The sequence below is a fragment of the Lycium barbarum genome, chromosome 5 (genome assembly GCF_019175385.1).
Source record: "Lycium barbarum isolate Lr01 chromosome 5, ASM1917538v2, whole genome shotgun sequence".
In the NCBI taxonomy this organism is placed as follows: domain Eukaryota; kingdom Viridiplantae; phylum Streptophyta; class Magnoliopsida; order Solanales; family Solanaceae; genus Lycium; species Lycium barbarum.
This window is the reverse complement of record NC_083341.1, coordinates 19,986,117-20,014,077: the sequence shown is the minus strand read 5'-3', so window position 1 is coordinate 20,014,077 and position 27,961 is coordinate 19,986,117. Positions and strand designations below refer to the sequence as shown.

The window sequence follows — 27,961 nt, the reverse complement described above, 5'->3', positions numbered from 1 at the left end:
AAATCTGATTAGAGTATGTATAGATTATGAGAAAGTATATATGTATAATAAGTTTTCTGATTGATACACCATAGAGATTTCATACACTAATTCATATCGAATTTATTCGCATTTCATACACATTGTACCGCATATATCTAAATGATATATAGCAAATTTCATACACATTTCATACATATATTAGTTTTAAACATTTTTGAAAACTACAGTTTATATAATATATAAAGATTAAACACACAATGATCACACATATCTCAAAACGATACAAACCATTTTTTATATACAATTAATACACAGGTCAGTAATAAAGAATACTTTGTAATATTGGTTTGAAAATTTATTCTAGGAGAGAAGATGAATTTTAGGTCTGGAAATGATATCTATGATAAAAGGAGAGGGAGAGGAGGGAGAGGTAGAGATCTTTTAAAAAAGTAGAAGAAGTTAATTGGTAACTATCCAAAAATTAAGCCTACATTTAAAATTAGATTATTTTCCTTAAAAAAAGCCTAAAATCGTGGGATCCCATTAAACCAAAATCTGGTATAATTTATAATTTTATTGGTATGTTTTATAAATAAGAAAAAATATCCTTATGTTTTATAATATAGAGTTTTAAGTAGTATTATTAGGTCATTTTCCAAACGCACCTCAACACGTACTTGGGAGGTTGGGCCCCTTATAGGCCCATTGTTGATTAATTTATTATGATATGTGAAATGACGTGCTTCGGTAACAACGGTATTAAGTAGACCCCACAATTTTTTTTCCTTATGCCAGCTCACTATTCCCACTTCTTAGATGTCGAATCCTAAAAAATAATTTTTGTACCATCAAAGAATGTGGTGCTGTGGATGGAGGTGCTCCTCCATTGACTAGAAGTCTCGGGTTTGATCTGTATGGAAGAATCCTTAGTAGGGAGCGCTTCCCAGAAATGGGTCTTACGCGGCGCAAATCCTGATATAGTTAGGCTCCAATGCAGGTACGGACACCGGGTAAAAAATAAAAATAAAAATAAAAAATCTTAGGTGACTCTTTCAACTTTAATTTTATTCTAGAAATCTTAATAGCTCAATTGGTTGGCTACTCGAACTTTCTATTCTTTGTACTATTTTTTTTTTGTGATAATATTATACTCCCTCTGTTTCAATTTATGTGAACCTATTTCCTTTTTAGTCCGTGTAAAAAAAAATGACCTCTTTCCTAATTTGGAAACAAATTCACTTTATGAAATGATTTACAACCACACAAATATTCAACACTTATTTTGAACCACAAGTTTCAAAAGTCTTCACTCTTTCTTAAATGTCATGCCCAATCAAATTGGTTCACATAAATTGAAATGGAGAGAGTATTATATTTAAGATTAAGTGTTCTAATTTTTTTTCTTTCTTTAATTTTGCGTTACATCAAATTCACATATAATAAAATAAAATAAGTCACATTTTTTGTGTATGCATATTTTTCTAGTGTTGATTGAATATTGTTAGAAAGTTACCCATTAGACAATTAGTTTGTGCTCCTCTGAAACTCAATTTATAACACATAATGTGTCGGCTAGGGTCTGTGAAGAGAAACAAAAATTTGCATTTGCACAAATAATTCGCTTCAAATTATGACAACTCCATTAATCTAAGATTTATTAAAATGACACTTTATTTCAAAGGTTCAAACTTGCATCACGTACCAATGACGTGAGATACCATATTTCTTTTCTACTAGTCTATACGTACGCGCGTTGCGCGTGTCCCTTGTACTAATGAGAATAAATTTTTAAAAATAATATTAAAGAAACGTGTTTGAGTTATAATATAAAAATTAACAAAATTTGGAAGTTTCAATATGATAAATGTGAACATATTTATGATTAGGGTTCATAAAGAATCACGAGTCACAAATTTATCATCGAAAGATATTACTCTATTTAGCCTTTCTTTTTGTCCATATTTTCCTCTCTTTTTTTTACTATTATGAAGACATTAATTCGCTCATCTGATAATTGTTGTTGATATCTTTTGTGTTTCTTTTCACTTGAACTATATATTGCTAAAGATATTTTTTAAAAGAATTTATTTTTTTCACAATTCATTACATGTAAGATGAAATATTAATAAGGTAAATTTTCATTGCAATTTAAATTAGAATACCCGTAATGGAAGAATTCTTGTCTTTCTCATTATCCTTAATTTTTCCTTTTTTAAGATTCTTCCTTATAATTTGTTTCCAACTATGTCTAAACAATTTAATGTCAGAAGGAAAAAAAAAACTCCCAATAGCTCCTTAATTTTAGGATTTGGATAATTAAATGTCTATTACTAAATATTAGGGGAATAATTAAATTAATATAGTATAGATTAATTTGAGAAAAATTTTAAACGACAATTTTGTATGTTATAAAGTCTTTTAATGAAGGACAAAAAACTCAATCAACATTTTAAGGCACACATAAAATTAACAGATTTCAAGTTTTCAACATTACAAAATAAAGGAGTAAAAAAAGTAAAACCAAATCATAGTAGAAAATTATCTTTTATTAGCAAATAAAACACATAAAAGAGAACCAAAATAAACAAAGAAGAGAAACTTTTGTTATGCGTATGGCATTAGCAAACTACATACCATGAATATATGATAACCGATACAACAATCAAATATAATATTTTATAATGTAAACTAATCGGTTTGAATATTCGGCGTGACTTTACACTTCTAAAAGTATCTGTTGTTAAAAGAAATAGCACAAAAATAAATAGAAAATATAAAGATTAACAAATAGAACTATCAAATATAAAATTTATTATGTAAACTTATCGATTTGGAAGTTGTTAAAAGAAATAACAAAAGAAAATAAAGATTAACATATACAACAATCAAATATAAAATTTATTACTTAAACTTATCGTTTGAAACTTACTCTTCGCGACTTTACATTTCTAAAAATATACGTATAAAACAATGAATACATTGGATTGGGAAAAAAGCAAAAAGATTGAACTAAATATAAGATGAAGTATAATACCATAATCAAGATAAATTGATAAGAAAATAACTCATAAGAACCCAAAATTATAAAGATTACAAACACAGGAAAAGGGTAAACATTAGTTTTATTATTATAGTTCAACAAAGAAAGAAATATATTTCAAAGAATTATAAGATCAAAAAAGTTGAGGAGTACTTACAAGAATGAAGACATTGAACATACGTATGAGGCACAAGCCTTTTATAAATAGATGGGTTTTTCTAACCCTAATAGAATTTTAATTCCTCTATTCATGATTACAATTAGGATTTAATTAATAATAATTTAAAAGAAACAGTAAATGACAATTTTGTAATAATAATTTAAAAGAAATAGCAAATGACAATTTTGTCTATTGTGAAGTCTTTTAATGAAGGGCAAAAAGTTCAATCAATATTTCTAAGGCCCTTCACACTTTTAATATAGTATATAGATTATATATAAGTGCCAAAGGAGGACCAACACAAAATTGACAAATTGTACGTAGAGCATTCCATATTATACCCCATATCACTAGTGAAGGACACGTCAGATTGTATTATAAATTTTGCCAATTTCATTAATGATGAATGGACACGTATTTGTACCAAAAGTTTAGTAAATTTTACACTTTAACCAAATTTCTTTTTCATCCCACTTGGCCTTTTGTCATGGTACTGAATATTTATTCTCTTGTCTTATATACACGTGTATGCACTTCATTCTAATCCTCCCCTTTCAAGTGACACATATTTACACTCTCCGACTCGAAATAATTGTTTACTTAGCCTTTTTCACATCTCTTAAGAAAGAAATGGGTATTTTGACTAAGCTATCTTTAATTAATAAAATTCTTACTTATTTATTGTCTTGAGTAAATAGAGGCAAATCTGGAAGAATACTGTCACACCCCTACCAGGAGTATGACGGGCTCCGACCCGTAGGCCGGGAACCACCTGACTTATCCGTTACTTTGAATATTATAAACCATAACTCAAGAACACCTGCATGCAGAAAAGGCCCAAAATAGGAATTTCTGCTCATTCAACACATATGTACATATGCGGACCGACAAGGTCGCCACAACATAACGTATATCATAAAGCCAGCAAGGCTAACAGTATAGTACCAAGAGCTCACAATAAGGCCGACAAGGCCACTAATATATATGTATTTTACAACATTATGAACCGGTGGAACTACAAAACATCTAACTGTACACACATGTCTACGAGCCTCTACATGGAATACAAATGATCATAAGGACAATACCAAGTAGGCTGCAGCTCCGAAGAAATTGGAGTGCTCCTGAGAATCCGCTGATAGAAGACCTACGGGTCTGATCCGTCTCCCTGCCTACCTGCGGGCATGAGTGCAGCGTCCACAAGAAGGGACGTCAGTACGAATAATGTACTGAGTATGTAAGGCATGAATAACAACATAATATAGATATGAAAGGTAACATGGAATAAGAGAGATAACCTGTACATCTGAATGCCTCATAAGACGGATGTCATGCATGCTTAGCCTTTAAAAAAAACATTTCTATACATATACATAGTACCATGCCTGACCATTAAGGCTCGGTGTCATATATATATATTATCATGCCCGGCCATTAAGGCTCGGTGTTATCATCATTAGCCTGCGTCCGGGCCTCCCGCGTCCGGGGCAATATCATAACATGCCCACTGCAGTGGTGTGCACATCTACGTGCCATGCCCGGCCGACTATAATGCGGCGCGGTGTGAGAAAATACATACATATATATAAAGCATGCATAAGAGCCCAATCAAAAGCCACAACTATATCGGAATGACGTAAGGTCGGTAGCCTCCGATTATATTATGGATCAATCATCATCGTTTATCCCACCTTGAAGGAACAAGGGTCATAAGGTGAGATTACCAACAATGAAGGAAATTAAGAAATTGCAAAGTAAGCTCAATCACCTCATAATAATATAAAGCTCATGTACTTGGAAATCTCTATGAATAAAATCATCTCATAATAACATGAAATCTGTATGCCTTGGAGCTTGGATAAATAAATCCCTCATAATCAACATCATGGTTATCATAAAAAAATTTATTCATCTTTAGCATCATAAAAACCTTAAGAGTCATGAATCTCTAACATTCTTAGAAATGAGGATTTTCATGGAATTCATGCATAGTTTGGTAGGAAAAGAATCATGCCTTCAGAAGCTCAATAACATCACAAAGATTGCGAGATTCTCGGACTTCTAGCATTTGTGAAACCAAGGATATTATGTGTGGGACACAAAGGTTTATAACAAAGGATCACGCCTTTAGAAAGAAAGGGACTAGCCTTAACATACCTGGAAGATAATTTCTCGACTTCCAACTTACTTCCCGTCTTGCAATTCACTTAAGATCATTCGTAGCCTCATAATCTACATATACAACCATTCATACTATTGTTAGGCTCATCGTCATACGCTCGTCTTAAACCCTTAATTTAAATCCATTTAGAATCTGCCGAAATTCGGGCAGCATCTCCCCTGTTTATATGCTTAGCCCTAAATCACAATCCAATAACCAACAATAACAACAACAATACCCTCAACATTCTACAAGATAATTATATCCAAAATTCTCTTCAAGCCTCAATCCATAAGCCAACAACAACAACACAACAACTACAACTTTTATTCTTGCAAATATTCCTTAATCAAGGTTGATAAAGAGAAAGATTCAATGATTCATACCTTATATTTACCAAAGTGGCAAGATCTTCAATATTTACTTGTTCCCAAGCTAACTCCAACACAAATTGAAATTATAATCGCGTCTACACGTTGCCCGGTCCTCGATTAATATTCCGTAGCTTGAATCTTACTCAAAATCCTCACTTCTATGTGGTACAAAAGCCCTCTTCTTGGCTGAAATTTCTGGAATATTGTGGAGCATTTTTGATGAAGAAAAATGGGGTTTTCACCCTTTTTATAGTGGCTAGGTCGGCGGTACTGTAGCAGCTATGTTTCTGCTCTGTCAGCTCAGTTTGTAACGTTCATAATTCTCTACTCTGATGTCCTATCGATAAGCGGTTTGTTGCGTTAGAAACTAGACTCGGCGAACTTCATTTTAGGCTTTTGAAACACCTTAAAACTTCTAATATACTAGGAGATATGCCCCTCCAAAGTTGACTAAAAATCTGCCCAAAATCCTGCCGGCATTTCTCAAATTTTCGTCAAACTTATTTTCTTCAATTTGCTTGATCTCGAAATCTTCCGAAACTCTCCATACATGATATTTATCATTTATTATACATGATAATGGCCATGTTCTTTTGTTTCAAAATAGTCTTTCCCGATTACGACTTACAAGATCATAATCATCCTTTACTTAAACAATATACTTAATAATGCTTCGTTCCTCATACTCCAAAGTTGTTTTACCTAGCCATAACTCGACATACTTACATTCAAATTCAACCAGTGCTTCTCCGAGGTACGAGGTGTAACACTGAAAGTCCGGGGTGTAACAAATACAATTAATTCCTTAATTACGTAAGTTAACACTTATTTTGAACCACAGTAAAAAGGCTAAGTGGACACTTATTTTGAACGGAGTATGTTTTATTCCCTTTTTCCTTCTTTGACATCACTTTACTTATTTTTATTCTCCTGTGTGTTCTCTGATTATTGTTTCTTTACATTTATAAAATTTAAAATTTATTACTTTATATTTTCATTTAGGAATTTGATAATTTTACTTATGGATTAAGACTCTATGATTTACAATATTATGTCTATCTTTCTAATTTTGATTTTTGTTTAATTAATTTTAAAAATATTTTATTAGTTTTTCTTTTATGAAATCCAATGAACCACAGTAAAAAGGCTAAGAGGACACTTATTTTGAACGGAGTACCTTTTAATTCCCTTTTTCCTTCTTTCACATTACTTTACTTATTTTTATTCTCCTTTATATTTTCTGATTATTGTTTCTTTACATTTATAAAATTTATTACTTTATATTTTCTGATTATTGTTTCTTTACATTTATAAAATTTATTACTTTATATTTTCATTTAGGAATTTGATAATTTTACTTATGGATTAAAACTCTATGATTTACGATATTATGTCTATCTTTCTAATTTTGATTTCTTTGTAACAATTCTTTTAATCTATAATTGTTAATATAAAATTTTTTAATGTAACTGATTTAACCCTTATTAACTTATCTTTTGTTTAATTAATTTTAAAAATATTATAAAAATATTTTATTAATTTTTCTTTTATGAAATCCAATATATACAACAATGGTTCTTATGTTTATATATGAACAATTAGTCAATAGCGATGGATATCAACTTGTCAGGATACATATTAGATATTAAAAAATTAAAAGAAAAAACTAGAATCAAAATATTAATTTTTCCTTAAATTCTTACTAATTTTTTTTCCCATCGATGACCAACTTTCATTGATATGACAACGAGGAAATAGTCCAACTCTTTCCATCTCAGAGACTTAATTCTATCATACACGTTTGAGATTTCAAAAGAAAATGATTTAAAACACATGAAACTTATTTGCATTAATGTTAAAGTTAGAAGATATATTTAATTTTTAAACTCCACTTTCTAAACTTAACTAAAGTGATGGTACGTTAACAAACCTTAAAGACTAGGTAAAGTGAATAACCAAATTAACCATGTTGGGCACCATGCATCGCACGGGCATGCTTTGCTAGTCACATGTTAAATGACGTAGTCGGCTAAGTCAAGGACAAAATTATTGGTATTGGGTGTTTATATCAAATTAGTACATGCATGTTATGTATTTAAATCAAGAATAAAACTTACCCGTATCGAATATTTACACCAGATCATTACTCCACAAATGTCATAATTTGGTCAGTCAATACGATTTTGTTACCGGCTCAATGCGATTAATCTGGTAAAACAATCACTATTAAAGCAAAAAATATTTATTTTCAATGCAACTTCTTCGCTTCCCACAATTATGAATTAATGCCCTCCTTAAGTTAAAAGATCATCACAAATTACAAGAAGTAAGAAAAAAGCTCTAAAATTCAACAACTTCGAAAAATTTCTTTATGAACTGAAAGCATTCATGCATCTAACTTCTAAGTTCAAAAACAAAATTCAAAATAAGATTCTTCGTGTTTTAGTAGTTGTATCTTCCTTTTTTGTTTTAATAATTTGAAAGATTGTTCGTGCATTTATACAAGATGAATGAACGAAGAACTGAGCTTGGAAAGAAAGAGAAAAATTACTGAACAATAGCATTACATATATTAGAATTGCAAGTTGTCATTTTGCATTTCCAATGTGAAATCTTGTTATCTCGTTGGGACAAAAGAACGGGGTTTACTCGTAAATTACTTATAAATCTGCTACACTAAAGCACGTTCTAAACCGGATTTTCGAATTTTTTATTCTATGTTTAATATTTACTAGTTATGTATGACTTCTTTTTATTTATAATTTAGTGAACTCAAAATTTACAGATTTAGAAGCGATTTTTTTTTATTAACTAAGAGCCCTTTTGGATTAGCCGAAAAAAAGTGGCTTTTAAGCATAAGTGCTTATATTGCTTTTAAGTGCTGAAAGTTATTTTATAAATAAGCAGTTACGTGTTTGGATAAAAATGCTTAAAGGGTTTTTAGAAGTAAGAGTAGTATTGAAATTAACAGAAAATATAAGGGATAAAAGGGTAAAGTTGTTAGCCAAACCAAAATAGCTTTTAAGCCCGAAAAAAAATAAGTTGGGATTGAGCAACTTCTTAGTTTTGACTTATTTTAAGCACTTTTTAATTTATTTTAATTTGTTTTCTACTTTTGCTAAATACCCAAATAAATTAAAAATGACTTATAAACTGATTTGACCAAAGTATAAGCCAATTCAAACGGATTCTAAATTGTGAGATAAAAAAATGTCTCACGCTGTTAAAATATGTGAGACACGTAATAAAATTTCTAAATTCTGCTTTATACTTTCCCAGTCATCTCAAAGGAAAACCACGTGGAAGTGGGACCCTTTAGAGCCTTTACTGATGACTTTAGTCGGCAAAATGACGTGAGTAAGAAGGCCCCACCTTTTTGCCTTTGCGTATATCAGCTCTCAGCTCAAATGACATCATTAAACAATGAAATAAGTAGGAGTAAAAGAGATTGCAAACAAGTTAATTTTATTTTCTAAAGAAAGAAGGTTAAATCAGTTCGATAAGAGTATATGGGGTTGAAATAAAAAAACAATGTGTTATATTGAGACGAAATTGATTTATTTTATGGAAAACTTTTTCTGAAAGATATTTTCCTCCTTACCAGATACCCTCAATTATTTGAATTTTTCTTATTATACATGTCCCGTTTGCTTTATTTAGTTTTTAACATTGGGCTCTAGGCCAATAACCCATTGGGCCGAAAGGGATACCCGCACTCAACAGTTTAGCCTTGACGGATTTGGGTCATTTGCATTTCCGTACTTTGTGCTGGTCTTTAAATTTTGTTCTTCAAATGGTCTGGTCTTTAATTTTTATCCTTTAAAATTCATTTTTTTGTGCCAAATGTCCTTCAAAGGCACTGGTCTTTAATTTATGCCCCTCAAATTGTTGGTTTTTAATTTTTTTCCCTTCATCTAAAAATCCATGGGTTCCGGGTTCGAATCCCAGCTCAGTCAAAAATTAAAAAAAATCGCAAGACAGAGTTTTGGATAAGGTAGAGTTTGCATCTTATAAGGCAGAGTTTGGGCGAAACTTTGCCTTAAGGCCTAACTTTTACTCGAATAGGCCTAATTTTGGGCAAAAGTTTGCCTTAAGGCCTAACTTTGCCTGAATAGGCCTAATTTTGCTATAAACCTCTGTCTTCCGAATTATTTTTTTTGACTGAGCCGGGGTTCGAACCCAGAATCTCGGGATATTAGGTGAAGGACAAAAATTACAGACCAACAATTTGAGGGGCAAAAATTAAAGACCGGTACCTTTGAAGGGCAATCGTGCAAATGACCCTTAAAAATTGAACTTATATTTAGAGAGACATAAGTTAACATTATAATATCCACAAGTTATGTCAGCGCTGATACGCTCAAATTATACCTATGAGTGGCGTAAAACGGTCGTTGTCAAATATAATAACCCAAACAAGGTTGGGGTCGAATCCCACATGGAATATGGAGAGAAAAGGGTACTAATTATATGCGATACTAGTCTTTAAAGGCTTTAATCCTATTCCGAATAGTTTGAAATATTTGTTGTGTAATGTAATTGAATACTTTGACTTGAATTGTACTTAATGCGAGAGAGAGACTAAGGTTGTGTTCCCCACTTTGATTAGATATTATGCTTCAGGTTTCAATGTGATATACTTCTAATGGTTGTTCTAAGAGTATGTATTTGATCTCTTAAGGACTTCCTAATGTTTCCCAACAGTTAGGCCGTATTTCCTCTTTATGATTTTTCCAAATGCGAAAGAGTTGAACTCGAAGAGCGACCAATAATGTCAATTAGACTTGTTCTTATCCCTAAGTTAGTCTATTAAACGAGGGTTAACGCCCCGAGTCATTGTTATTCAATCTTACCAATATTGACTCTCTTTCCCAAGAAAAGTTAGTATAATGGCTTAAGCTAATGCTTGCAATCATTACCCAACGCTAACGCATGAAGATAGAATAAATACCAACAACCATTATGCATATATCAATAGTAGAAACCCATTCACATAATACCCATCATGGGGTCCACAACCTTAGAATTAAAATTAGCTACTCATCATTTTGGTTAACAAAGAAAGCTTAAAAGTTAACATAATGTACTTACAATGCTAATACAATGTGGAATGAGGGTGAAGTTGGTGCTTTAAATGCTCCAACCACTTCACAAATATCCAAGGCTTAAAGTTAATGCTCCCAAAAGATCAGAATAAATGTTAAAAACCTAACTTTAAGTATTTATAGGGCCAAAAATCGCGTCAAAGTTCTGGACAAAAACACCCTTCGCGGCATCGTTACGGACCGTAACACAGGTTATAGTCCGTCTTTCAGTTCCGTCTTTTGTCATCCTTGATATAGGTCAACCGTTACGGCTTCTTGCGATGGACCGTCACACAGGTTACGGTCCGTATCTTTCAGCGGATCATGGCTTCAGTGTTCAATGGTCAATGCGTTACGCCATGACGTTACGCCCCGTAACCTGCGTTACGGACCGTCCTTCTGGGCGTAACATGTGACACTACTTAGGCTTCTTACTGGAAATTTCCTTCAGATTTACGGTACACGTTACAGCCCGTAACATGAGTTACGGACCATCCTTTATAGCGGCACGTATCTGGATCTTCCTCTCTGGGTACGGATCATGTTACGGTCCGTAACTCGAGTTACGGACCGTCCATTAGCTCTAAGTTGTCCGTTTTTCAGCATTTCTTATCATTTCCGTTCCTTAGTCAACCAACCCTACAAAACACCAAAATAACATAAGAAACGATGTAAAAACACTTAAAAACAAGCAACACTTCTAGTGAAAAAGACATAAAATGTGCCGAAATTCACGGCACATCAAGCGCCGTTAAAAAACTTATGCCCCCTAGGCATAAGTATTAAAGGCCAGCCCATTTGAAGGGAAAAATTAAAGACGAGTCCATTTGAAGGATAGACCGTGCAATTACTTCGACGGATTTCTAGATGTGAGGCCCAGTGAATTTCATGGAGAACCAACCAAACATGGCGGTATACATATTGGCCAAAATGTCTAGTTGATAGTTTCTAATAGAAACTAAGAGTCCACTATCAGTATAGAAAGTCAGCTTCTCTATCTGTTCCCTCAAGTAAACAACAGAAAGTGAATAAGAAAAGATATTTACGTGGAAAACTCTTTGCTAAAGGGATTAAAAACCACGGCCCACCGGTGTAGGATTTCAACTTCACTAATTGAGCAATTTTCATATTACAACCTTTGCAACCTAGGAATTAAAACTCTTAATTACAATAACTCTATTGTAAGCTACAACCCTGACTAACTCTAGCCAAGACAACAAAATAACCAAGGTTGAGAAACTTCCTACAATGACACTTCTCGAAAGTAGTGTAGGATTACAAGTAAGAACAAAGTAACAAAGACTCAACAGACTTTAGGACTTAAGACATCTTCAGTTTTTGGGATCTGTTCCTTGAGTTTGATGAAGCTTTGTTCTTGAAAGCACCAAGAGAGCAGTGGCGGCTACACTTGAGAGAGAATGTATTTTCTGATTTTGGAAGTGATACATTTAACCTAGTAACATGTTGTACATATATTGGGGAGCATGTGACCATGGATAAGGACCTTTCATCTTTTGATATTGACCTTTAGCTACAGGTTTGACCTTCAGCACTCTGCAGCTGTGCTACTGCGGTTCTACCAATCGGTTCAGTAAAAGTACCGCAGCTTTACAGCTGTGGCGCGTTGACTGTACTGCACTCAGGGGACCTGATCAAGTACCTGGTCCTTTTAGTGTTTGTCAAATCATCAAAACACAATATGGCATAACTTATCAATTTCTCCCTTTTTGATAATGACAAACTCATAATTGAAGTTTCCCCTGAGAACCAGATTCCCCACTTGTTCCCCCTGCAAATTAGGCTTACACAACATGTTAAGCAACCAAATTTAAACTCAACATCATATCAATTATTTCCTCCCTTAGAGACACTTCCCCCTGTTGGCATCATTGAAAGGAGCAATAAGAGTGATACAAGCATAAAAAAGTTCAATGACATTAACTCATGGCTACTGGGGGAACACAACATGAACAAAATCAGCAGCAACAGAGCATAGGAACAGAGTAAACATTGCACAAAACAGAGTAATTTCCCATTAAACAAATTGACCAGTAGGGGTAAGCAAAAAGGATTTTTAAAGAGAGGACTGGGCTAAAGGGGACAGGGAGATAGAGGACAAGCGAGAAAGGATCTAGCGAGAAAAGGCCTTGATAATTGTTTCTATTCTCTCACTGGCTGCCCTCTGATCCTGGATCATTTGGTCACGGAGCACATCGAGCTTATTCCTCAACTCTGCATTTTCAACTCTCAATTCAGTGTTAACATTTACCATCTCAGTACTGGAACCAGGTTCTGTGCCTTTGTAGCCAACTATGTCTTTAGGATAGCAATCTCAGCTTGAAGCGTTTCAATCTCCACATTGGCCTGCTCATGTTCCTCAATTAGACTAGAGATGGTTGAATTGCTGCCAACACCACCCTTCTTTGGCACACATTTGTACTCCTCTAGAGTCTCCATGGTGAATATCTGCTTGCGATTACCCAAGGTATGTTTTCCATTCTTGACTCTAAATTACTCAAAGATCCTGGTCAAGAAGAACCCATATGGAACGCCATGCTTCCCTTCCCTGGCATTAACTATCTTGATCATGTGCTCAATCGTGAGAGAGGGTAGACTGATCGACTGATAATTTACTAGAGCTTCGAGAAGGACCAGGTTTGCCACAAAGGCAATGCATCTTCTTTCTGCCCTTGGAAGTAGAGCCTTATTGACAAGCCCAAGTAGGAGCTGATACTAAGCCTTAAGCTACTTCTTATACAACCTCTCACCAGTTGTAGACACTTCCTTTTTGATAATCATTTCTTTGAAATCTTGTGATGCTTTCCCTTCAATTGATTTCAATCCATCAGTGGGGACACCCAGAATTTCTCCCATCTTAGCTTTATCAAACTCAAATTCTACCCCATTTACTGATAAAACCAGGGTAGAGTCATCAGTGTATATGAGGTTTGCGTGGAACTCGGCCACTTCCTTTTCAAAAATATGAGGGGCGGGAGAAATAAACAAATGCTCCCATTTTTGAAACTCAACTATCTCAAACAGCTCTTTTCTTCCATCATTGTCTGCAATTTCAGAATAAAAAACTCTACCCAGCAGCACCTTTTGATCCTTCAGATTTTTCTGCCTTTCCAATTCTAAGTCTTTAAGCTTTTGTCTTTTCTTTGAGGAACCAGGTTCCTCACTTGTACCACTTTTCTTTTCTTAGAGGAGGCAGACACATTCTTCTCCCCCTCAACATCCTCATGGACATCAACTTCAGGCTCAGCATGCACAAGTTTCTTTTCTTTGTCCTTCATGTTTTTCTTAGAATTTTTTCTTTCTAGTAGAGAGGGTTTCACTTCTTCTTCATCATCAGACACAGTTACCACATCCTCCTCATCTCTCAAACCATGTTTCACCAGCTTTCTTCTTTTATTTCCTGCACTCTTTTCCTTGCTAGCTTTCAGAGCAAGCTCACGTTGAGCCTTGCTCCTTTGCCTGGTAGTAGGCGGCCTATTTGAAAAGTGTTTTGTATCACATGACTAGATGACCTTTTGAAAACAGTTCCTATAATAATGTCATCATCTGAGTCAACCTCTTGAGAAGGATTGGGGGAACCAGGTTCCTGCTCAGGAGAAGGATTACTTAAAGGTACAACAATGGTAGACAACAATTTTCTAGTGTCAACAAAAGAACCAGGTCCCTCATTCACATCCCCTGTTTCCTGGACCTTTTCCCCCTGACTCACTTCCCCCCGATTCTTTTCCCCCTGACTCTCCGCGCTTAGACCTTTGGCATGCATAGCATCAACAAAACCAGCAACAATATCTACTTCGCTTTCCAAAATATTAGACATATCCAATCATTTTTCATACAAATTTCCATCAAAAGCTACAGAGGAGTTCTCTACTCTCCTATCACTAACCAAATGGTCGGAGTTACCTGATTTATGAGGGCATTTCTCAGGATCTCCCTTATCAGCAGCCGTTTCTTATTTCTTTGCATCACCCATACTTGCAGACTCATGCATGACCATGGGACTAGACCGTTCTTCAATCCTGCTTGATTCCTCGGTACCCACAACTGCAGTACCTCAGGTTTGGCTAGACACCTCAATTCCATCATCCTTTTCATCAAGATCTTCAGTGTTTTGGAAGAATTTTGACACTGAGAGAGTGACCACTTTTCTCTGAGTCGGGTTTTACAGTTGGGGCAGGGTTTGAGGAAGAAGGCACGAATTTCTTCGGGGTTTGGTTTTTTCGATTTCTAGAGGGACCTGAAACGGTTGGTAGTGGTAGTTGTGTAGGAGGATCTAGGTTGGTGGAGATTGGGGATTTTGGTGGTGAATCTTTTGTTTTTGGGTCAGATGAAGGTTGGTTTTTGGAAGGTGAAGATGTGGGGTTCGTTTCTGGGACATTGGGAGAGGAAGATTCGTTTAAAGACATGGTGATTTTTCAGGCAAAGATTAGAAGAGAGATGGTAGACGTTATGCAAGAGAGGGAGATAAAATGAAATATTTAAGTGAAGAGAGAGAGAGAGAAACAACACTTTTGGTTTAACTAGGAAAACAAGGAACCTGTTCCGATTGGGTGTTAGAAATGGGCCTTTTATGGGTTGGGTCTCTTTAGAAAAGGTGTAACGTTTTGGGCTTAATTTGAAAAGGAGGCGGGAGAATTTTAATGACATGGAACTTTTAAAAAGCATACAAGTACTGAAGAGACTATTAACCTGAGTCACAGGAACTAGGTTCCTTGACAGTCTTTTTAAAAAGTAGGCAAAAACTCTAAGAGATGCAATGTCTCCAATGCTTAGTTGTCCTGAAGACGTCATGCGTGTATACCTGTAACAGTATAGAAGTGAGTTAGATGACACCAAAAAACACTTTTAGTATTGTACCTTTCTCTTTAGGGAAAATGTCTAAAATGCACCCTAACGTTTGACCGGTTTAATTATAACACACCCAACCTTTACGGGTGACCTATTACCTCGCTGGTCATATTTTTTGTGTATTTTTGAAGCCATTTTCAGCTGTTTATTACATGGCGGTGACACCACGTACAAGGAGCGCGTGAGGGAGATAGTTTAATTCTTAGAAGCCAATTATGTTGTGCCATGTGGCCTCCCACAATGGTCATAATAATAACCCATTTATTTGACCCGAATTTCTCTTCTTCTTCACCCGAAATTAACCCAAAAAAACCCTTACCTTCAATTGCCTTATATCCAGATGGATTCTCATTGTAAGTTATAAATTTTGTCTATTATTTCGTTAATTTAACCACAATCCTAAAGAAAATCCTAATTTAACCACAAGCCCTAATTTATAAATAAACTGATTCAAAACCCTAAAATTCAAATACACAATATAAAACCCTAACCTGCAAATTGTGACTATGTTGATTGATGGTTGGAAGATGGAAGCACCTACGAGCCAAGATCGAGCTGAAAATGGGTTGTTTGGTTGGAAGATCGATAAGAGTGAAATGGATTTTTTGGAGTTCAGTTGTGTTTGGTATGGGTTGAATGAAGGGAGTAAAGTTTTTTTTTTTAGTTTTATGAGGCGCGTGTAACTCATCTCAAAGTAAAAAAGTTGGGGTCATGTAATAAACAACTGAAAATGACTTTAAAAATACCCAAAATATATGACCAGGTAGGATACCCGTAAAGGGTGGGTGTGTCATAATTAAACCGGACAAACGTTAGGGTGCATTTTAGGCATTTTCCCTTTCTTTTTACATAGCCAATAAAGGAGGAGCCACTAGTTAAGCTTGATCAAGCCCAACTCCAAACGATTTCTTTCAAAATGCTCCCTGCTCAGTGCTTTGGTGAAGATGTCTGCTACCTGGTCCTCTATCTTGCAGAACTTCATACAGATCAACCCCTTTTCAACATTATCCCTTAGGAAATGGTGCCTTACATCAATGTGTTAGGTTCTTTTGTGTTGCACAGGATTTTTTGCCATATTAAGTGCACTTTTATTATCACACAACAAGGGCATACATTTATTAAGCACACCAAAATCCTCAAGTTGTTGTTTGGTGCATAGAAATTGAGCACAACATGAGGCAGTAGCCACATACTCAGCTTCAGCAGTAGAAAAGGCCATATAATTTTGTTTCTTTGTACCCCATGAGATCAAGCATGACCCCAAAAAATGCGCCATTCCAGAGGTGCTCTTCCTATCTACCATGTGTCCAGCATAATCAACATCAGCATATTCAATCAAGTCAAAGTTATCTCCGGAAGGATAAGATACCTCAAGATTGTTTTACCTGCTTCCAAGTGAGATTCCTTTGGACTAGATTGGAACCTTGCACAAAAAATAACACTAAAGACAATGTCAGGTCTGCTAGCAGTTAAGTACAGCGATGATCCAATGATACCTCTATACATAGTTTCTGTTACACCTCGCAAATTTCCGCGTCGGTTGTGTCAAAGGTAAACTAACATAAGACGGAGAGACCATGGAACCCTTATAAGGTTAAGGAATACTTTTAACAAGTATCTATAGGTTCCGGGATCAAGCGAATTGAAAAAATTAAATTTGTCGAAACTTTGGAAAAATTTGGCAGAATTCTGGATAGGATTTTTGGTCCAACTTGAGGGAGGTATATCTCTTAGCATCTGCGGAGTTATGGAATGCATAAACTATGTAAACTTAAGTTCAGAGAGTCTTCTTTCCAATGCAACTGACAGATTGCAAATCCGAGAAATACGACCAAAGTTACTGCCCGTGTAATATTATACGATTGAAGATACGGACCCTATTTATTATACGGCCAGTATAATCCAATGTCGGTGGAATTTTTTTGATTTTATATGTGATGCCCCCTCTTCATTTTATGTCATTCTAGCCATAACCCCAGGTCCTAGAAAGCTCTAGAGACCTCTCCAAACATATTCAAACATTTATCCAATCATATATCAAAGATCAAAGTGCTTAGGGTTTCAAAGTGAGGTTGAAGCTTGTCTCTTCTTCTTGTAAAAGCTTTGGAGGGTATTTCAAGGTGAAGTTATCTTGGAATTGCAATGTTTTTGAGTTTTTGAGTTAAAATTTCATCTTAATTTCATGTTTATGAGTTCATGTGGTAAATATGTTAAGATTTGAGGAGAAGAAATTGAAGGAAAAGTTCAAATGAATTTGACGATATTTTGAGTTGTAAATTAACTTGAGCTATAATTGTTAGCATGTTTTGAGTATAATTTTGTTATGAGGAATAATAGTAATGTTGAGAAAGTGTTGTACACAAGTGTATTTGAGGTTGCTTAATGGTATATCTTTAGATATGGAGGATTTGAGGTTAAAAGAGGTCATATGGAGTTGTTGTGTAAATTGTTGGTGTTGGACTTTGCGGTAATGAATAAGAAATAGGGGAAAGGTTGTCCATTTCATTTTGGAATTGAGTTATCATTGATATACATGATAAACAAGTGCCATCTAAGTTGTATATGAATTCTTGGTTATATAAATGGCGCTCTAGTGGTGATAAACTTGTTGTCGGGTTACTTGGACGACTTAAGGTATGTAAGGCTATCCTTTATTTTTTGGCATGATACTTGTGAACCGAACGTACACGTAACGTTAATCCCTAATGACTCTACTCTTAGAGTTAGGAATGTTCTTTTTGATTCATGCTCTACATTGTTATCTTCCGAAAGTCTTGCTTAGATCTAGTTGGGTCTTTAGGATCACTTGTATTCCTATCATGTTTATGAATTGCATTGCAGTGCATATATATGAATTGCATTGCATTGCATATATATGCATGGGGTATGGGGAAGGTGATGGCGTTATATATGCACTACCACCTGATCAGCTAGTCATATGATGATGATGATGATGCCGGCCTATACGATATGATGGGATGCCCACAGTGGCTTGACAGGCGTTATATACGCATATATATATATATATATATATATATATATATATATATATATATATATATATATATATATATATATGACCTCATGCATGCATGCACAATATTTATGTACATTATTGGTCTATAGAGGCAGGTCAGACATACAGATTGCATTTATTATGTCTTATGTTCTCCTATGTTGTCTTATGTCTCTTTCTTATTACTTCCATGCCTTACATACTCAGTACATTGTCCGTATTGACATCCCTTTCTGGGGCTCTGCGTTTTATGACCGCAGGTCTTGATATACAGCTTGATGGACCTCTCAGTAGGATATCAGCTCAGCAGACAGTGTTGTTGCACTCCACTTGTTCCGGAGTTGCTCTGTGAGTCAGCATGGTTGCATATACATTTGCATGGGTATGACGGGGCCCTGTCCTAGCCACGTTGTGTCATGTGCTCTAGTAGAGGCTTATAGACAGTATGTATAGTTAGATGTATGTGACAGTCTTGTCGGCTTGTCCAGTATGTCCAGCTTGTGTACTTGGTTCCAGCTTGACGGTGTATAGTATCTTTGGGCTTGTGTCCTAGACAGCTTATGATATCTATGAGTTAGCATTATGGCCAGCTCAGATATGATTATGAGATATATGAATGTTTAGTGGTGCTTGGCAGGTAGGGTCCGTGCCCGTCATGGCCCATCTAGCTTGGGTCGTGACAGTTTCATTCATAGGAGAACCAGGTTCATCCCTGTCTAACCGAGTAGCAGTGGCTATAGGTGTATCAATGGGCTTAGCATTCTCCATCTCAAATATTTTAAGCAGCTCCTTGATATTCTTTTGTTGACTGATCATGGTTCCTTTTGAAGTTTGCTTTACTTGCAGCTCCAAGAAGAAGTTTAGGTCACCTATCATGCTCATCTCAAATTCACTTCCCATGAGCTTGGAAAACTTTTCACAAAGGAATCATTTGTGGCACCAAAAATGATATCGTCAACATTAGCTTGCACAATCAATAGAATTCTTCCTCTTTTCTTCAGAAATAAAGTGTTGTCAAATTTTCCTCTTGTAAAGCCATTTTCAAGAAGAAACCTTGACAATCTCTCATACCATGCCCGAGGAGCTTGCTTTAAACCATACAGAGCCTTGTTAAGTTTGAACACATACTCAGGATGCTCATGACTTTCAAAGCCAGGAGGTTGCTTAACAAAGACTTCCTTCTTCAAGTACACATTGAGAAAATCACTTTTGACATCCATTTGGAACAATTTGAATTCCATATGAGATGCAAAGGCTATAAGCATCATGATTGCTTCCATTCTTGCAACAGGAGCAAAGGTTTCATCATAATCAATACCTTCTTCTTGGTTGTATCCTTGAACCACCAGTCTTGCCTTGTTCCTTGTAGTGTTTCCAAATTCATCAAGCTTATTGCGAAACACCCACTGATGTGCCGTGAAATTATGGCATATCTGATACCTTTTTACGAGAAGTTTTACTTGTTTTTAAGCAAGTATGTGTCGTTTTGATGTGTTTTGCAGGTAATTGAGGAGTTAAGCACAAAAAAACTAAAGTTGCATGATTTAGCACTGATGGTGAAGTTTTACGGGCCGTATAATCTTATATGGACCGTAATCTTGATCGTAAATAAGAAGCATTGGAAACAGAATGTTGAAGAAGAAGATGGTGAACTATGAACAACTTTTACGGACCGTATCTTATGATACGGGCCATATTTCAAAATGTATTTAGCGATCAATAGCTGAGGCAGAAAGTCAAGTTTGAGTATGAAGAAATACAGCCAAGTTTCGCGGACCATATAATCAAATACTAGCCGTATAATGTGATCGTGACTTTTCACTGAAGACTTGAAGAACTTCCAATCGTATAATTGTATACGGTCTATATCTCATTATGCGGACCGTAATTAATGCCGTCAGGGGCCTTTTGCAATTATGTAATTTTATGTTTTTGAGACCTTATAAATAGTTTCTTGTAGGGTTTTATTTATTATCAGCTGTCACACTTTGTCTTTTGACCTAGAGCATTAAATACTTCATTATTTTTGGAGCTTTTGGAGAACAAGTCAATTAATTTCATCTTATTCTAATCAATAGTAAGCAATATGAATTCTTTATTAATTTGTTATTCGTTCTTCGTTATGAGTAGCTAATTTCTCTAATAAGGTTGTGAACCCTAAGATGGGTGTCATGTGATTGGGAATTGAGATTGATATATGCATAATGGATTTTTAGGGTTTATTTATTCTTTGTTCTTCATTCATAATTGATGGTTGCAAACATTGATTAAAGCCATAAACTTTGCTTAACTTGGGAAAGTGAGTACGGTTTGGTAGGGATAAATAACAATAACTCGGGTGTTAACCCTCGTTTGATAAATTCACTTAGGGATAAGAAGAATTTACTTGGAACAATATTAACCGTTCTTCATATACACTCTTTTATATTTGGGAAAATCATAAAGAAAAATAGTCCCTAACTATTGGAAAATATTAAGGATTACATTAAAGGTTAAGTGCATTCATACAACGATCCATTAGAAGTATATTAAGATCAATCACCATAGCATACACTTTATCTAAAAGGGGACACAACCTTGTTTTCTTTTATCCATTTATTACAACCAAAAGCAATTAGTTAATAAACAACCAATTTTCTACAAACTCAACGGAATACGAAACTAGACCGCAAGAAAGTACTAAACGACTTTAGTAACCTTTTCACACCATATTCCCTGTGGGATTCGACCCCAACCTTATTGGGTTACTATATTTAAAATTGTCCGCTTTACATCATTTAATAGGTGTAATTTGAGCGTATCAAATTTTGGCGTCGTTGCCTGGGAATACGATTTTTGAAATTACTAAAGAGTTTGTGCTTTACTTAAGGTCTTTTTCTATTGCATCATACCTTGTTTGCTATTTTCTGTGAACTAGGTGATCATGGCTGGACGAGGAGGACGTGGAGCTGGTAGTGGTATGGGTGTACAAGTGCATGACCCACCAGTGGAAGTGGAAGTTAAGAATGTCTTTGTGGATATGTTAGACGATGTGGAATATGCATCTGCTATTGTTCCACCGAAGATAAATGCTGCAAACTGCAAGATTGACTCCACCATCTACCAACTACTCAAACTTGAGGGATATTTTCGGAACTCTACCAATGATGACACTCACTAACATTTGAAGAACTTCGTGGGGGTGTGTACCCAACATATGCAGAATGTTATTCTAGATGATTCTATTCGGCTAAGAGTTTTCAAATACTCTTTAGCCGGTAAGCAAGAGTTTGGTTTGAGAAGTTTCCCCATAACACAATTCATACATGGGGCGAGCTTGTTATTGTTTTTCTCAAGAGGTTGTTTCCACCAAGTAAGAAAGCTGAAATTCGTGACAAGATATATGATTTCAAACAGCTTTCGAGGGAACAACTATTTGAAGCTTAGGAGAGATTCAAGGAATATTTCCAGAAATCTCCGAATCATGTTTTTTCGGATAATATTTTGATGGAGAAGTTCTATAGAGGGATAGATCCATTGACACAAGCAATAGCGAACAATGCAGCTAGTGGGTGTTTTATGGACAAGACTTATGCCCGAATCACTCAGTTGCTTGATAAGCTTTCTACTCACAATCAAGCATGGCATTCGGGTGGTACTGACAATGTAGCCTATGGAGCTCCAATGGTCCATAACATTGTGAAGGAGAATCAAGAGACTCAACAGGCTCTAGCTTAGATAGCGACCAATATTTCTTTACTGACCAAGAGAGTTGATGAAAAGAAAGCGAAGAAGGTTAATGTTGTTGAAGAAGTTACGGGAATGCCCAAGGGAATGTACCAAGTTCAAGAGGGTCCATATTAAGAGGGGCCTCCTATGCAGTATGAGGATGCTAATTATGTTAATAACTCTCAAGAGGGTTACCAAAGACAGAATTATCAAGGAGACTGTCAAAATCAGACTCAGAATCAATGGAGACCTCAATAGGGAAAAGGTAATTACAATAACAACTATGGTGGCTCGAACCAAGGGAACTATAACTATAACAATAACAATGACAATAACTTTGAAAATAGGAGTTCCAATCCTTATATTCCACCAAAGGGTCAGTTGACTAAACAAAGGAGTTCTAAGTTAGAGAGCATACTTGAAAAAGTGCTAGCCAACCAAGACAAAGTAGATAGAACATTGAATGGGCTGACTGAAACTGTAGGATCTCACGCTATTTTCATTCAGAAGCTTGAGTCACAGATGAAGGATATTTCCAGAGAGCAACACCTTTTACAGAAGGGAGGACTGCCAAGTGATACTATTCCAAATCCGAAGAATGGTGGAGGTGGTGTAGATCGTAGTATGCTATTAGTACTCGGAGTGGTAAAATACTCCAGAGTGCTGAAAAGAAGGTGATTGAGCTCAAGCCAATTGTTGAAGAGGAAGAGGCACAGTCTGATGTTCTAACTATTATTGAAGAGGTTCCGACAAAGATTCCTATTGTCGAGAAGGTTGCTGATATTCCGAAAAGTTCAAAGAAGACTGAGACCAGTGACACCTGCAAGCAAACTGTTAAAGGGGATTTTCGCCCTTTGACCCAACTTTTAAAATCTAAACCTCCCTTTCCTCAAAGGTTGGTGAAGAAGACGGAATATACTAAGTGTCAAAGATTCTATGATCAACTGAAGCAGTTATCGATGAACGTTCCATTTCTGGATGTTGTCAAAGAAATACCCGAATTTGCAAAGTATTTGAAAGATTTACTGACAAAGAAGAGGTCCGTGAAGCATGACACTGTGAGTTTGACTCACCATGTTAGTTTAATATTATCTACAATAACAATTCATAAGAAGAAAGATCTAGGGGCCTTTACTATTCCATGTGTTGTCGGCCACCATGACTTGGCTCGTGCTTTTTGTGATAACGGGGCTAGCATCAATCTAATGCCGCTTGTTATATACAAGCAATCGGGATTAGGGATGCCTAGACCTACTACCATGCAACTGAAAATGGCTGATAGATCTATTAAGAGGCCGGTTGGAGTTATAGATGATGTACTAGTTTGGGTTGGTGATATTCTTCTACCTGCTGACTTTGTGATTCTTGATTGTGGTGTTGATCGAGATATTATTATTATTTTGGGAAGACCTTTCCTTGCTACAGGAAGGACTCTTATGGATTCTGAAAAGAATGAAATCAAATTCTAAGTCAATGATGAGGAAGTTACTTTCTAGGCAAGTAAGGGGATGAAGTCACCTAGTGCTTACAAAAGCATTTAAGTTATTGATTTTATTGATGTTATTGATGAAGCTACTGAATTCAAGATGGAAGAGGAATGTTTAAGTGAAGCTCTTGCTGCCATTCTGGTGAGCTTTGATGCTGATGATATGAAAGGCTATGTGGAGACTGTTAACTCACTTGGGTTCTTACTCGTAACAACCAAAGAAGTTAGATCTTGATCTTGAGCATAGAATGATTCCTCCAACAAAGCCATCCATTGTTGAGCCGCCTAAGGTTGAGCTTAAGCAGCTTTCTTCGCATCTGAGGTATGAGTTTCTTAGCCCAACCAACACTTTGCTAGTGATTGTGTCTGCTTTGCTGAATGAAGAGTAAACAAAGAGGTTGTTAGAGATATTGCGTGAATACAAGCGTGCTATTGGTTGGACGATTGCAGACATTCGAAAATTCCCTCTGGTATATGCGAGCATAAAATCCATCTTGAGGAAGATAGTTCGCCAAGTGTTGAACACCAGAGCAGGTTGAATCCACCTATACAAGAGGTGGTAAAGAAATAGATCATTAAATGGTTAGATGCTGGAGTTGTATATCCTATTGTAGACAGCAAGTAAGTGAGCCTGGTACAATGTGTTCTGAAGAAGGGACAGTAGTGCCTAATGCTAAAAATGAGTTGATTCCGACTCGGGCTGTTACTGGGTGGCGTATTTGCATGGATTATCGGAAGCTGAACTCTGCAACTTGCAAGGACCATTTCCCCATGCCTTTTATTGATCAGATGCTTGATCGACTGGCTGGAAGGTCTTACTATTGCTTTTTAGACGGGTATTCTGGCTATAACCAGATTAATATTGCTTTTGAAGACCAATAGAAGACGACTTTCACTTGTCTTTATGGGACGTTTACTTTCAGCAGGGTGCCTTTTGGTCTTTGCAATGCACCGGCTACATTTCAGTAGTACATGATGTCGATTTTCTCAGGTATGGTTGAGGACTTCTTGGATGATTTTTCTGTTTGGTAGGTGATCCTTTTGATGAATGTCTTGAACATTTGGGTCGAGTGCTGAAGAGATGTGAGGAGACTAATCTTGTGCTTAATTGGGAGAAGTGTCATTTTATGGTAAAGGAAAGGATCGTCTTCGGTCACAAAATCTCTGAGAAAGGGATTAAGGTTCATTAAGTGAAAATTGATGTTATTGTCAAGCTTCCTCCACCTATCTCTGTGAAAGGACTCCGAAGTTTCTTGGGGCATGCCGGTTTCTATCGACGCTTTATTAAAGACTTCTCAAAGATAGTGAATCCAATGTGCAAGCTTCTTAAAAAAAGGATAAGTTCAAGTTCGACGTGAAGTGCCGCAAGGCATTTGATGAGTTTAAGGAGTGCCTGACTTCTACTCCTATTATTGAATCTCCTGATTGGTCTCTGCCATTTGAGTTGATGTGTGATGCGAGTGGTTTTGCTATCGGTGTTGTGCTGGGTCAGAGGCATAATAAAATTATGCACCCGATTTACTATGCCAGCAAAACTCTCAATGGGGCGCAGATGAACTATACTGTGACTGAGCAAGAGCTACTTGCTATAGTATATGCGTTTGAGAAGTTTCGGGTCTATCTATTAGGGTCCAAAGTGGTGGTTTATACTGATCATGCTACATTGAGGTATCTGATGGCGAAAAAGGAGGCGAAACCGCGGTTGATTAGATAGATCATGTTATTGCAAGAATTCAATTTCTAGGTAAAAGATCGAAAGGGGTCCGAAAACCAGGTTGCAGACTATCTCTCACGGCTTGAAGAAGCTGGGGGACCTTCAGAGGAGCTTAATATAGATGATGCTTTCCCAGATAAGAGGGTTCTAGCGGTGTCATTCGAGGTGGCACCCTGGTATGTAGATATCGCTAGCTTTTTGGTGACGGGAATTATTCCATATGAAATTAAGGCATACCATAAGACAAAGTTCTTAAAAGATTCTCGTCAGTACTATTGGGATGAGCCATACTTATTCCGGACATACGCTGATAACATCATTCGGCGTTGTTCCCAGAGTCCGAGGTGATGGAGATTTTGAAAGCTTGCCATGACTCTCCCGTTGGAGGTCATCATAGTGGAACCCGAACTGCACCTAAGGTTCTTAAATGTGGGTATTACTAGCCCACTCTTTTCCATGATGCAAACTTTTTGGTACGATCATGTGATAAATACCAATGACAAGGTACTATTGGTAGGAGGCAGGAGATGTCTATGAATTTCGTGATGGAGGTCGAACTGTTCGATGTTAGGGGGATTGATTTTATAGGTCTTTTTGTTAGCTCTTATGGTAATGAAGTACATCTTGGTGGTTGTAGATTATGTGTCAAAACGGGTAGAAGCAATGACTTTACCCAACGATGAATCCAAGAGTGTAATGGGTTCCTGTAGAAAAACATTTTTACTCGTTTCGGTACTCCGAGGGCAATCATCAGTGATGGTGGTTCACACTTTTGCAATAGAGCCTTTGCTGGTCTGATGGAAAAGTATGGTGTGAAACATAGGGTGGAAACCCCTTATCATCCTGAGACGAGTGGCTAGGTGGAAGTTTCTAATAGGGAGATTAAGAGTATTTTGGCCAAAACGGTCAATGCTAATAGGAACGATTGGTCCCGGAAGCTTGATGATGCTCTTTGGGTGTATCGAACTGCATACAAGACTCTTATTGGGACTTCCCCTTTCAGGCTGGTTTTTGGCAAAGCGTGTCATTTACCAGTCGAACTTGAGCATAAAGCCATGTGGGCACTGAATAAGCTGAATATGAATTGGGAAGAAAATACTAAACTTCGGTTGTTTCAAAATGAGATGGATGAGTTGCGGTACCAGGCCTATGAGAGTGCAGCTTTATATAAAGAGAAGATGAAACACTATCACGACCAGAAGATCCTCAAGCGGGACTTTCAGAAGGGTGACCCTGTCCTGCTGTATCACTCGAGGCTAAAGCTCCTTCCGGGCAAGTTAAAATCCAGATGGTCCGGACCCTTCGAGTGGGTAAGTGTTTCGCCCATGGCTCAATAGAAGTGAAAATCATGGATGGGACTTAGATATTTCTGGTCAATGGACAGAGGGTAAAGCACTATCATTGGTGCATTGATGGGGATAGGATTATTGACAGAGACCGGTTGAAGCATATAAGGTCAAATACTGATCCGAAGTAGATTGATAACACCGTCGTGCCGCAACGTTAAACCAAGCGCTTCGTGGGAGGCAACCTACGTTTACATTTCGCAATTTTTTTTAGTGTAGTAGCTTTTTGTGTGGTTTGACGTTTGTTATGGTGTAGGACAATAATGCAGGAAAACTTCAAGGGGAGAAGTAGAATATGGGCCGTAATAAGTTACATGGACCGTACTTTTTTATCGTAAAATTGTTGCACAGAATCAGTCACTCACTGTTGGTGATATGCTTAAATACGATCGGGAAGTACGGGCCGTATCTCAAAATACGGACTGTATCTGCAGGCGTAAAAGGTAAAAAAAAAAACTTTTGAGAACATTATTTTGTAACATGCTTAAATACGACCAATGATACGGGTCACACGTAAAAATACGGCCGGTAATTACTGTTTATATTTAAGCATGATACAAAACAGTTGTTCACGAGAAAAAAGTGATCAAAATATGAACCGTATTTAAAATTATGGCTCGTATCTTTGGTTCAAAAAAAAAAGGAGCAAAAGGTTAAAAACAAAACCTCCATCGCGCCTTTACCTCTCCCACTTTACAACCCACTACACCACCATCAATACCCACGATTTCCTACTATTGTCCACCATAATTCCTTCTTCTACCTCCATAAATACCTCAAACTACTTGACTAACTTCCCCACAATTTATCACTACCTCACCCGACTAACCCTCTACTCTAATCTTAAATTTTGCTTGGTTATTTTCTATGTCTCATCAAGTGTAGTCACGAATTCATCATCACAAAAGGTATATTGACGCTCTAATCTCATTACTTTGTACATATGGGTGTAATTTCATTGATGGGGTGATGGGTGTTGATCGAACCTAGGGTTAATAGTATAAAAATCATGGTTGATGAATCT

The 27,961-nt window shown here is 36.3% G+C and overlaps 1 protein-coding gene and 1 non-coding gene across 2 annotated transcripts; one reads left to right on the top strand and one right to left on the bottom strand.

Moving 5' to 3' along the window:
- Positions 1-22,046: 22,046 nt before the first annotated feature.
- Positions 22,047-22,153, bottom strand: LOC132642974 (small nucleolar RNA R71). Its single transcript, XR_009583441.1, has one exon. It is a non-coding gene; the product is annotated as a small nucleolar RNA R71 (small nucleolar RNA).
- Positions 22,154-22,633: 480 nt separating this feature from the next.
- Positions 22,634-23,860, top strand: LOC132639282 (uncharacterized). The gene is made up of 3 exons (XM_060355741.1): positions 22,634-22,656; positions 22,739-23,003; positions 23,051-23,860. Exons 1-3 carry the CDS (start codon positions 22,634-22,636, stop codon positions 23,858-23,860), a joined length of 1,098 nt encoding a protein of 365 aa, XP_060211724.1.
- The last annotated feature ends 4,101 nt before the right edge of the window (positions 23,861-27,961 follow it).

What these genes read in the sequence shown, in the direction of transcription:
- LOC132639282 (XM_060355741.1), top strand. Translation starts at nt 22,634, where the DNA reads ATGGAGACCTCAATAGGGAAAAG. An exon ending in GAGACCTCAATAGGGAAAAG is followed by an intron (nt 22,657 to 22,738) that starts GTAATTACAATA and finishes CTTTGAAAATAG; the next exon opens with GAGTTCCAATCCTTATATTC. An exon ending in CGAAGAATGGTGGAGGTGGT is followed by an intron (nt 23,004 to 23,050) that starts GTAGATCGTAGT and finishes AAAATACTCCAG; the next exon opens with AGTGCTGAAAAGAAGGTGAT.